The following is a 13,555-nucleotide window of genomic DNA, read 5'->3' on the forward strand; positions in this document are numbered from 1 at the left end:
CACACCTGTCCCTAACTTTACCATTAAACTTACCCACACCACCACACCTGTCCCTAACTTTACCCTTAAACTGACCCACACCACCACACCTGCCCCTAACTTTACCCTTAAACTCACCCACACCACCACACCTGTCCCTAACTTTACCCTTAAACTAATCCACACCACCACACACCTGTCCCTAACTTTACCCTTAAACTAATCCACACCACTACACACCTGTCCCTAACTTTACCCTTAAACTAATCCACACCACCACACCTGTCCCTAACTTTACCCTTAAACTAATCCACACCACCACACACCTGTCCCTAACTTTACCCTTAAACTAATCCACACCACCACACCTGTCCCTAACTTTACCCTTAAACTAATCCACACCACCACACACCTGTCCCTAACTTTACCATTAAACTTACCCACACCACCACACCTGTCTCTAACTTTACCCTTAAACTTACCCATACCACCACACCTGTCCTTAACTTTACTCTTATACTTACCCATACCACCACACCTGCCCCTAACTTTACCCTTAAACTTACCCACACCACCACACCTGCCCCTAACTTTTCTCTTAAACTGACCCACACCACCACACCTGTCCCTAACTTTACCCTTAAACTGACCCACACCATCACACCTGTCCCTAACTTTACCCTTAAACTAATCCACACCACCACACCTGTCCCTAAATTTACCCTTAAACTGACCCACACCACCACACCTGCCCCTAACTTTACCATTAAACTTACCCACACCACCACACCTGTCCCTAACTTTACCATTAAACTGACCCACACCACCACACCTGTCCCTAACTTTTCCCTTAAACTAATCCACACCACCACACCTGTCCCTAACTTTACCCTTAAACTGACCCACAACACCACACCTGCCCCTAACTTTACCATTAAACTTACCCATACCACCACACCTGCCCCTAACTTTACCCTTAAACTTACCCATACCACCACACCTACCCCAACTTTACCCTTAAACTTATCCACATCACCACACCTGTCCCTAACTTTACCCTTAACTGACCCACACCACCACACCTGTCCCTAACTTTACCCTTAAACTTACCCACACCATCACACCTGTCCCTAACTTTATCCTTAAACTGACCCACACCACCACAACTGTCCCTAACTTTACCCTTAAACTTACCCACACCACCACACCTGTCCCTAACTTTACCCTTAAACTTACCCACACCACCACACCTGTCCCAAACTTTACCATTAAACTTACCCACACCACCACAACTGCCTCTAACTTTACCCTTAAACTGACCCACACCATCACACCTGTCCCTAACTTTACCCTTAAACTGACCCACACCACCACACCTGTCCCTAACTTTACACTTAAACTGACCCACACCACCACACCTGTCCCTAACTTTACCCTTAAACTGACCCACACCACCACACCTGTCCCTAACTTTACCCTTAAACTGACCCACACCACCACACCTGTCCCTAACTTTACCCTTAAACTTTCCCACACCACCACACCTGCCCCTAACTTTACCCTTAAACTGACCCACACCACCACACCTAACCCTAACTTTACCCTTAAACTTACCCATACCACCACATCTGCCCCTAACTTTACCATTAAACTTACCCACACCACCACACCTGACCCTAACTTTACCATTAAACTTACCCACATCACCACACCTGCCCCTAACTTTACCCTTAAACTTACCCACACCACCACACCTGACCCTAACTTTACCCTTAAACTGACCCGCACCACCACACCGGCCCCTAACTTTACCCTTAAACTTACCCACACCACCACACCTGCCCCTAACTTTACCCTTAAACTTACCCATACCACCACAACTGCCCCTAACTTTACCCTTAAACTTACCTATACCACCACACCTGCCCCTAACTTTACCCTTAAACTTACCCATACCACCACACCTGCCCCTAACCTTACCCTTAAACTTACCCATACCACCACACCTGCCCCTAACTTTACCCTTAAACTTACCCATACCACCACACCTGCCCCAACTTTACCCTTAAACTTACCCACATCACCACACCTGTCCCTAACTTTATCCTTAAACTGACCCACACCACCACACCTGTCCCTAACTTTACCCTTAAACTTACCCACACCACCACACCTGTCCCTAACTTTACCCTTAAACTTACCCACACCACCACACCTGCCCCTAACTTTACCCTTAAACTTACCCACACCACCACACCTGTCCCAAACTTTACCATTAAACTTACCCACACCACCACAACTGCCTCTAACTTTACCCTTAAACTGACCCACACCACCACACCTGTCCCTAACTTTACCCTTAAACTGACCCACAGCACCACACCTGCCCCTAACTCTACCCTTAAACTGACCCACACCATCACACCTGTCCCTAACTTTACCCTTAAACTGACCCACACCACCACACCTGTCCCTAACTTTACCCCTTAACTTACCCACACCACCACACCTGCCCCTAACTTTAACCTTAAACTGACCCATACCACCACACCTGTCCTTAACTTTACCCTTAAACTTACCCACACCACCACACCTGCCCCTAACTTTACCCTTAAACTTACCCATACCACCACACCTGTCCCTAACTTAACCCTTAAACTTACTCACACCACCACACCTGCCCCTAACTTTAACCTTAAACTGACCCATACCACCACACCTGCCCCTAACTTTACCCTTAAACTTACCCATGCCACCACACCTGCCCCTAACTTTACCCTTAAACTTACCCATACCTCGACACCTGTCCCTAACTTTACCCTTAAACTCACCCACATCACCACACCTGCCCCTAACTTTACCCTTAAACTTACCCACACCACCACACCTGCCCCTAACTTTACCCTTAAACTTACCCATACCACCACAACTGCCCCTAACTTTACCCTTAAACTTACCTATACCACCACACCTGTCTCTAACTTTACCCTTAAACTTACCCACACCACCACACCTGTCCCTAACTTTACCCTTAAACTTACCCACACCATCACACCTGTCCCTAACTTTACCCTTAACTGACCCACACCACCACACCTGTCCCTAACTTTACCCTTAAACTTACCCACACCATCACACCTGTCCCTAACTTTATCCTTAAACTGACCCACACCACCACACCTGTCCCTAACTTTACCCTTAAACTTACCCACACCACCACACCTGTCCCTAACTTTACCCTTAAACTTACCCACACCACCACACCTGCCCCTAACTTTACCCTTAAACTTACCCATACACCACACCTGCCCCAACTTTACCCTTAAACTTATCCACATCACCACACCTGTCTCTAACTTTACCCTTAAACTTACCCACACCACCACACCTGTCCCTAACTTTACCCTTAAACTTACCCACACCATCACACCTGTCCCTAACTTTACCCTTAACTGACCCACACCACCACACCTGTCCCTAACTTTACCCTTAAACTTACCCACACCATCACACCTGTCCCTAACTTTATCCTTAAACTGACCCACACCACCACACCTGTCCCTAACTTTACCCTTAAACTTACCCACACCACCACACCTGTCCCTAACTTTACCCTTAAACTTACCCACACCACCACACCTGTCCCAAACTTTACCATTAAACTTACCCACACCACCACAACTGCCTCTAACTTTACCCTTAAACTGACCCACATCACCACACCTGCCCCTAACTTTAACCTTAAACTGACCCATACCACCACACCTGTCCCTAACTTTACCCTTAAACTTACCCACACCACCACACCTGCCCCTAACTTTACCCTTAAACTTACCCATACCACCACACCTGACCCTAACTTTAACCTTAAACTGACCCATACCACCACACCTGCCCCTAACTTTAACCTTAAACTGACCCATACCACCACACCTGACCCTAACTTTAACCTTAAACTGACCCATACCACCACACCTGCCCCTAACTTTACCCTTAAACTTACCCATACCACCACACCTGACCCTAACTTTAACCTTAAACTGACCCATACCACCACACCTGCCCCTAACTTTACCCTTAAACTTACCCATGCCACCACACCTGCCCCTAACTTTACCCTTAAACTTACCCATACCTCGACACCAGTGGCGGCTGGTGATATATTTTTTGGGGGGGGCGCGGGTTTTTTTTTTTTTGGGGGGGGGGATTTACGTATATTTAAGAATAATTGCGTATATTTAAGTAAAATTATGTTAATTTAAGTATAATTTACTTATAAATTATAATAATAATAATAATAAGTATATAAGTATATATAAGTATAATTACTTATAAATTATTTTACTTATTTATAAATCAAATAAGGAAAATAAATACAAAGCAGTACCAAGAAGCATGTTGACTAAATTCAAGCATTAAAGAGAAAACAGTGTCTGCACTTTTTATCTTTTTACATATTTATTTCCCATATATAATTGAACAAGGAAAGGAAAAAACAAAAGTAGCAACAACAGACTGGCATGTTGACTACTTGAACATAAATTTTGCTCTCCTTTCTTTCTGGCCAGTAAATTTCTCAATTACTCTCTGATTAAAGTCAGTCATCTCAGTGACAAGTCTCTTTTCCATGGAGAGCAATGCAAGTGCATTCAGCCTCTCCTGGGTCATGGTGTTTCTGAGAAAAGTTTTTATTCTTTTCAAAGTCGAAAAACACTTCTCACTTACTTTGAAATAAGAGACAGTGAAAGCAAAAAAAGGGCAATGCTACCGTCACATCCAGTCAGCCACCTCCTTTTCTCATAACGAGAGCAGGTGAAGCTCCGAGTGTAGCTTCGTCCTCTATCACTGGACTGCTGCTGAATTTGTAAATCGGGCTGGTCCGGTCCGAGATCTTTAATTCTTATTTTTTCTTCCAGCAAACGCCTTGTGAAAGGATTTTTTTGTAAATCAATCACAGAATTTAGTTTGACTGCTGCCATCTCTACGAATGTTTAGGCGGGCGGGGTCGGAGTGACGTTGTCACCAACGCTCTCTCGCAGTAGTGGCCAAGAGCGTAACATTGAATGACAGTTGACGAGAACCAATCAGATTGGATCAAAAAACATGTATGCAATTCTGATTCGCCAGGGACGCAGCGACCTGCGCCCGGAGGAGAATCTTTAAGAAACCAATTAGAGACCAGCTTCAGGTCACATGCTGCCCGACGATTTATGGACTGAGATAGACATCCATTTGTCCGGCGTCCCTCGCCCATGAAACCGCATGAAACATTAAAAAACATATAAAATAGTTTTTTTTAATTAAATGCTGAGGCTCTTAATTACCCACTCATACATCATATGAGTAAACTATTTTATTTTTATTTCATTTTTATATAATTTTTGTATACATGTATATTTCTGGAATTGTGATGGGGGCGGCGCCCCAGCGCCCTCTATTGACAAGCCGCCACTGCTCGACACCTGTCCCTAACTTTACCCTTAAACTCCCCACATCACCACACCTGCCCCTAACTTTACCCTTAAACTTACCCACACCACCACACCTGCCCCAACTTTTCCCTTAAACTTACCCGCACCACCACACCTGTCACTAACTTTACCCATAAACTGACCCAAACCATCACACCTGTCCCTAACTTTACCCTTAAACTCATCCACACCACCACACCTGTCCCTAACTTTACCCTTAAACTCACCCACACCACCACACCTGTCCCTAACTTTACCATTAAACTTACCCACACCACCACACCTGTCCCTAACTTTACCCTTAAACTGACCCACACCACCACACCTGCCCCTAACTTTACCCTTAAACTCACCCACACCACCACACCTGTCCCTAACTTTACCCTTAAACTAATCCACACCACCACACACCTGTCCCTAACTTTACCCTTAAACTAATCCACACCACTACACACCTGTCCCTAACTTTACCCTTAAACTAATCCACACCACCACACCTGTCCCTAACTTTACCCTTAAACTAATCCACACCACCACACACCTGTCCCTAACTTTACCCTTAAACTAATCCACACCACCACACCTGTCCCTAACTTTACCCTTAAACTAATCCACACCACCACACACCTGTCCCTAACTTTACCATTAAACTTACCCACACCACCACACCTGTCCTTAACTTTACCCTTAAACTTACCCATACCACCACACCTGTCCTTAACTTTACTCTTATACTTACCCATACCACCACACCTGCCCCTAACTTTACCCTTAAACTTACCCACACCACCACACCTGCCCCTAACTTTTCTCTTAAACTGACCCACACCACCACACCTGTCCCTAACTTTACCCTTAAACTGACCCACACCATCACACCTGTCCCTAACTTTACCCTTAAACTAATCCACACCACCACACCTGTCCCTAAATTTACCCTTAAACTGACCCACACCACCACACCTGCCCCTAACTTTACCATTAAACTTACCCACACCACCACACCTGTCCCTAACTTTACCATTAAACTGACCCACACCACCACACCTGTCCCTAACTTTTCCCTTAAACTAATCCACACCACCACACCTGTCCCTAACTTTACCCTTAAACTGACCCACAACACCACACCTGCCCCTAACTTTACCATTAAACTTACCCACACCACCACACCTGTCCCTAACTTTACCATTAAACTGACCCACACCACCACACCTGTCCCTAACTTTACCATTAAACTTACCCACACCACCACACCTGACCCTAACTTTACCCTTAAACTGACCCATACCACCACACCTGACCCTAAATTTACCCTTAAACTGACCCACACCACCACACCTGACCCTAACTTTACCCTTAAACTTACCCACACCACCACACCTGCCCCTAACTTTTCCCTTAAACTTATCCACACCACCACACCTGTCCCTAACTTTACCATTAAACTTACCCACACCACCACACCTGTCCCTAACTTTACCATTAAACTTACCCACACCACCACAACTGTCCCTAACTTTACCCTTAAACTTACCCACACCACCACACCTGACCCTAACTTTACCATTAAACTTACCCACACCACCACAACTGTCCCTAACTTTACCATTAAACTTACCCACACCACCACAACTGTCCCTAACTTTACCCTTAAACTTACCCACACCACCACACCTGCCCCTAACTTTTCCCTTAAACTAATCCACACCACCACACCTGACCCTAACTTTACCCTTAAACTTACCCACACCACCACACCTGCCCCTAACTTTTCCCTTAAACTTACCCACACCACCACACGTGACCATAACTTTACCCTTAAACTGACCCACACCACCACACCTGCCCCTAACTTTACTCTTAAACTGACCCACATCACCACACCTGTCCCTAACTTTACCCTTAAACTGACCCATACCACCACACCTGACCATAACTTTGCCCTTAAACTGACCCACACCACCACACCTGTCCCTAACTTTACCCTTAAACTTACCCACACCACCACACCTGTCCCTAACTTTACCCTTAAACTTACCCACACCACCACACCTGTCCCTAACTTTACCCTTAAACTTACCCACACCACCACACCTGTCCCTAACTTTACCCTTAAACTTACCCACACCACCACACCTGTCCCTAACTTTACCCTTAAACTGACCCACACCACCACACCTGTCCCTAACTTTGCCCTTAAACTGACCCACACCACCACACCTGTCCCTAACTTTACCCTTAAACTGACCCACACCACCACACCTGTCCCTAACTTTGCCCTTAAACTGACCCACACCACCACACCTGTCCCTAACTTTACCCTTAAACTTACCCACACCACCATACCTGTCCCTAACTTTGCCCCTTACTTTGTATTAGGTGGCCTTAACTACTATGTACTTACATTAAAAATAAGTACAATGTACTTATTGTGTTCATATTGTATTGCAAAACACTTTTGCTGATATTGAGGTGGATACGGGTAGAGTTAGGGACAGGTGTGGTGGTGTGGGAAAGTTTAAAGGGACACTTCACTGCCTTTTCATATTAAACTATGTTATTCCCTTAACTTAAACGAGTTGATACATACCTCTCTCGTCTCAGTGTGTGATCTTAATCTCTCTGACGCGCGGTGACGATCTGATAGCATTTAGCTTAGCCCAATAAGCCCAGTTCATTCACTATGGAACCAAACAGAGATCAAGTTAGAAGTACCAAACACCTCCACGTTTCCCCTATTTTAATACAGTTACACGAGTAGTTGAACGATCAAGTATGGTGGCAAAATAAAACGTGGTACTTCTCTAATCGGATTAAAAAGGAGAACTATAATGTATGACTATAATGTACACGTACAAAAACTTGACAGTTGGTGGGTTTTGTCCCACCCACACACAATGGTTCCGACGGCCATGCTACACACTGCACCTTTAATAGCAAAATTTTAATTTTGCCTGAACTCTATTAATGCATGAAACATTCCTCAGAGATACTTTATAATTCAAAGACATTTCTGTAATGTAAAGTATTTTATTATCTAGAAGTATAGGCTATTATTAGTATAAATACAATGTGTTTTATTTTACTTATCATCATATGCAATTATACACTATAAACGACAGCGATCATACAAGAATTGATAACAGACCATCACGTGTTTTAATCGATTAAGGCATATGAATTATTTTCATAATTTCACGCTAATGCAAAATGTATAAAGCCTCGGCATAGGCTGAATAAGATTTGGATATGGGAGGGAAGAGCGCTGCAGCAGGAGAGAGAGAGAGAGAGAGAGAGAGAGAGAGAGAGAGAGAGAGAGAGAGAGAGAGAGAGAGAGAGAGAGAGAGAGGGTCCTGATGACGTCGGCTCTGGGAAGCTCCCAGCAGAAGGCGCGCGCCCGCGGGAGGGGCCGATAGAAAATGGCGAGTCTGTGCAGAAGGCAGCAATGCACGATCGAGAGGCGCGGCTTTCGGCAGGAACTTGACTCGTGGCGGCATAAACTCATTCACTGTGTAGGTAAGCTCGTTTAACCTAACATGCAGAGTTGTCTCGGACAGCTTCATGTGTTGGCTGAGTGTGTATATTCGCTGTAGGGGACTCTGTCGCCTTTGACAGCGAGCGAAGCGGCTTTTTTGTCTCGCAACGATTTTTTTTTCTTACAGCCGCTGGACCTTATTAAAAAAAATCGCAGTTATGAGTTTAGTTATTAATGTCTGCGTGAAGTGCGCATATGTTTTTATTTCACTGTAAAATAGTTAGTATCATGGCCAAACGGCCTTTCTCCCAGTTATTATTTTTTTAGGAAAATTTGGGCGATGTTTATTTATTGTAAGCAGGGCGTGTTACGTGTACAGAGGGAATTGTGCACTGGCCAATCACACGCGTTCCTTTTGCCAGTGTGCGCGCTCCCTGTTTTATTGTAGGCTACTGTATTATTTGGGGGTTGGGGGGAGGGCTGTGCGCGTCCCCGCCCCGCTGTCATGCTGCTGCGCGCGTCACCTCCCTTCCCTCAAATCATCGGCGCTGGGGGAGCGCGCATTGCTGCAATGGGGAAATGTCAGAAAATAATTTTGTATTTTAGGGGAAGGTGGGGGGTTGACAAAGAAAATGACACTGCGCATATTGCTTATGTTATCGCGGCCTTGTCAAGGCCATATTCTGGCTGTACTGAGCGTTTTAATATCTGGAGATTCATATTTGCTCTGATATTTGAGTCTGTTTTGATGTGTTTTTTTGTGTGGTGTTAATCGATTGCTCGCATTGAAGCAATAAGACAGACGCGCAAGTGTAGCCAAAATATTGTGCAAATAACAACATTATTTGGTTTTAAGAACACAGGAGTCCCGTTTCCATTTGATATTTACTCATAAAAATATGAGTGGAAATGTTGTTTTCCCGCCCATCCCCCGTTAAATCTAACGTTTCATTAGCCATGTTTAATCCCCTTAAATCGCCGTATCTGATGTTATTGGGAGAGATTATCTATTGAGTCGGAACCTCGAGGTTTCCTCGTTTTCGACCCTAGATTTGTGTTAATCTCCCTTTTAATGTCAGACAGAAAACCCGTGGCTTTTGGCATCTGTTACTGCAGCTTTTGAGTAATGCTCGCTCTTTCTATCAACCAAATCAAGTAGATATGTGACCCTGGACCACAAAACCAGTCATAAGGGTACATTTACAACAAATAGAAAAAAAAGAGATGTATATATCACAGCTGTATAAATAAGCTTTCAATTGATGTTTGTTAGGATAGGACAGTATTTGGCCAAGATACAACTATTTGTAAATCTGAGGGTGCAAAAAAAAATCGAAATATTGAGGAAATCGCCTTTAAAGTTGTCCAAATGTCCATAGCATATTACAACTAATATTTTTTTTTAATATAGTAGGGAATTTACCAAATATCTGCATGGAGCATCGTTTGGATCTTTATTAACATCCTTATGATTTCTGGCATCAAAGAAAAATTGATTATTTTAAGCCATTAAATGTATTGTTGGCTATTATACCTGTGAGAAGACTGGTTTTGTGCTCCAGGGTCACATATCTCAATGATATAGTGAATATATGGGAATTCATATATGGATCTCTATGAATGCTTTGCTCTTCCCATGTATTATAATATGATGCACGTCTGTGTTGTGTTATGAGGAAAAACTCCCAATCAAAAGGCCTGTGATGTTGGATGGATTCTTTGCTCTTCTGTTCTGAAATATGAAAGATATTCGGCCGTGAGCCATTAATAAGGTTCCTATGGTCACAGAACGTGATAATATTGGTGATTTTTTTTCAGACTTGCAAAAGAAATGGAAATCATGGACATTTCTTGGAAAATACATATTTTTATTTTGAAAGTAGAAGCTCTATAAAATAATTTCATATCCACAGTTTTCCAGTTTAAATGTCTAAAACACTCTTAAATCAAGATGCTTTTACTAGATAAGTCAAATTACAGAATATATATTATCTGGAAAATAAAATCAAAAGGAGTTTTTGCTTAAAACAAGCTGAACTATCTGCCAATGGGATAAGAAAAATAATCTTGTTTGGGATTGAAACAAGACTCAAGATTTCAATCAGAAATGAGATTATTTTTCTCACCCCCACTGGCAGATAGTTCACTGTAGTTCACTGTAATTTGTAATAATAATAATAAATAATTGTACTTACTAAAAGCATCTTGTTTTAATATATATATATATATATATATATATATATATATATATATATATATATATATATATAATATATATATATATATATATATATATATATATATATATATATATATATATATATATATATATATATTTAAGCTAGAAACAAGACAAAAATACTAAATGAGAAAAGCATTTTTTTGCAGTGATATAATTTCTCTGTTTAAAGCTGTAAGCATTACTTTCCTCTTGTATATCTTGTGCTGTGCAGATATTCTGTCCATCATAAGAGATTAACTCTAAGTACATTTTGAGGAAATATAGGCTAAATAATTTGGGCTTAGTTTAGTGAAAATTTGCAGTGAATTCATAATGAGAGCTTAGCTTCATCATGCGTTTTTAGACGTAAAAAGGAAGCAAAGCCATTAATCTCCCAGCATATTTCTGAAATCTAGAAGTATGTAAAAGTTGATTCACACTTCACTCTCGGGCTCCGTTGATAACACTTTAGGAGGCTTCATAAATCATTTCCTCAAACTTTCCTCCAGGGTCAAAGTTCTCAAATCCAAACTCTGTTGTTAATATTCTCTCCCACATGCCAGCACAAGGTCTTAAAAAGGGCTCAGATTCAGTAGCATTGCCTTCAGTTAGGGCCCTATGATTTCTGGAATGTGGAAAATGAGTACGTAAAAATGCAATTTACTGTATAATGTGGAATGACATGGAATTGATCAACTTTTGGATGAATCACGACACTTAAAGGGACAGTTCACCCAAAAATGAATGTGCTGTCATCATTGACTCGCCCTCATGTGAGTAAATACTTCACCCTAAAAACACGAAACACAGAGTTTAGTATAAACAAGAGAAAACATTCATTTTCATAGGGTTCGGGTTTTTTGTTAAACATTTAATAAATTGGTTTTATGTTTAATGATTTCAATAAACTAGACATGCACTGTAAAAAATTATTTTGAAAAAAAGTAACCTGGTTGCCTTAAAATTTTGAGTTCATTGAAATTAAAATTTTGAGTTAATACAATGACAATTTTTTAAGATTCGACAACCTTTATTAAAATATTATTAAAAGATTTTGTAAGCATATTGGGGAATTGTGAGTGTTTTATTTCTGACGACGTAGTGAAACATGCCAAATAGTGCTATTCTCATGATTTATCACATTTTTTATGTGGTTCAGATACAATAATATTTTGAGTTTCTATTTATTAAACAAATTTCCTTCATTGTATCAACTCAAATTTTTTATTTCAATAAACTCAAAATTTTAAGGCAACCGGGTTACTTACTTTTTTAAGTTAAACCAACAAAAACCAACCAAAATTTTTTACAGTGTGCTTTTTAACATTAATTAGCATTAATTTAAACATTAAAAGGAGTAAAACTATATATGTATATATATATATATATATATATATATATATATATATATATATATATATATACACACAAAAACCTTCCTAAACATCCTTAAATCAAGATACATTTAATAAAATGCACAATGAAGAAATAAAGTCTTGTTTTCTGAGAAATTGAGCAAAATGAAGTGAGGTTATGCTTAAACCAATAACAGTCAAATTGTTCTGAACACACTGTCAGATATTTGTGCTCGTTTTATTAATAAATCCCTTTCCCAGGATTTCTGCTCTTCAGTCGTGTTGTTTCTCCAGTAAATGTGTCCTGATGTAAGAATCTTTAGATATTTGTGCTGGAAAACAAGACAAAGCTACTTTTCTGCAGTCTGGTCAGAGGGTACAGTAAAGGTTATTTCCATATTATAGTGTTTGGGAGCAGAGATGTTCAAACTATAAAATGAATTAAACAGTAATGGAGATCTGTTGGAGACTGTATTTTTGAACTTTAAAGCCCTACTCATTGTGTGCTTGCTTAGACATTTTAGTGTGTTGCTCCCTTCAATTTATTTCTTACATTTGCCTGAATTGGTCTTAAACAATCTTAAATCCACCTTCATAAACCCTGCTTTAGAAACATGGTTTGTTATTTGCAAGCTAGTTATTTTTATGGCGAATTTGTCATGCATTTCTGTAATTATTTTTTTTTCTACCGGTGAGCTTCACCTGTTTGTTGGTGACTTTTAGACAGCTTTGCATCATGGGTACAGCAGTGGTTCTCAAAGTTAAAAAAAAAAAAAAAGTAAAAAATTAAGTTAAGTAAAAAATTAGTTTTTTTGAGAATAACATAAAATTGCACTATCCAAACTTAAATGGCTGTAAATTAAGAATGCATTGGGATATGAACCTCAGTTTGGTCTTGTTTTAAAGAAAACACTCGGCAGATGTTGAAGCAATGCAAAATATGAAAGTATGAAAAAGTAAATTAAATGTTTAAATGAACTGTAAATTAAAAATTGAATTACTGTACTAAATATTTGTTATTTTATATAAATATATATTTTACAAAAAAAAA

At 40.9% G+C, this 13,555-nt stretch overlaps 1 protein-coding gene across 3 annotated transcripts in view; it reads left to right on the plus strand.

Annotated features, from left to right (window-relative positions):
- Positions 1–8,806: 8,806 nt before the first annotated feature.
- The window catches only part of lcor (ligand dependent nuclear receptor corepressor), a 74,131-nt gene continuing 69,382 nt past the window's right edge, over positions 8,807–13,555 (plus strand). For 2 of the 3 annotated variants that reach the window (XR_010897940.1, XM_067416411.1), the window contains exon 1: positions 8,807–8,969. Coding sequence is in view for 2 of the 3 variants with exons in the window: in XM_067416411.1 (XP_067272512.1) it covers positions 8,873–8,969 (97 nt within the window). In the remaining variant the exon portion in view is untranslated. The remainder of the gene's footprint in view (positions 8,970–13,555) is intronic. The other variant, XM_067416413.1, reaches the window with a different exon arrangement.

This window comes from Pseudorasbora parva, chromosome 14 (assembly GCF_024679245.1).
Source record: "Pseudorasbora parva isolate DD20220531a chromosome 14, ASM2467924v1, whole genome shotgun sequence".
NCBI lineage: Eukaryota > Metazoa > Chordata > Actinopteri > Cypriniformes > Gobionidae > Pseudorasbora > Pseudorasbora parva.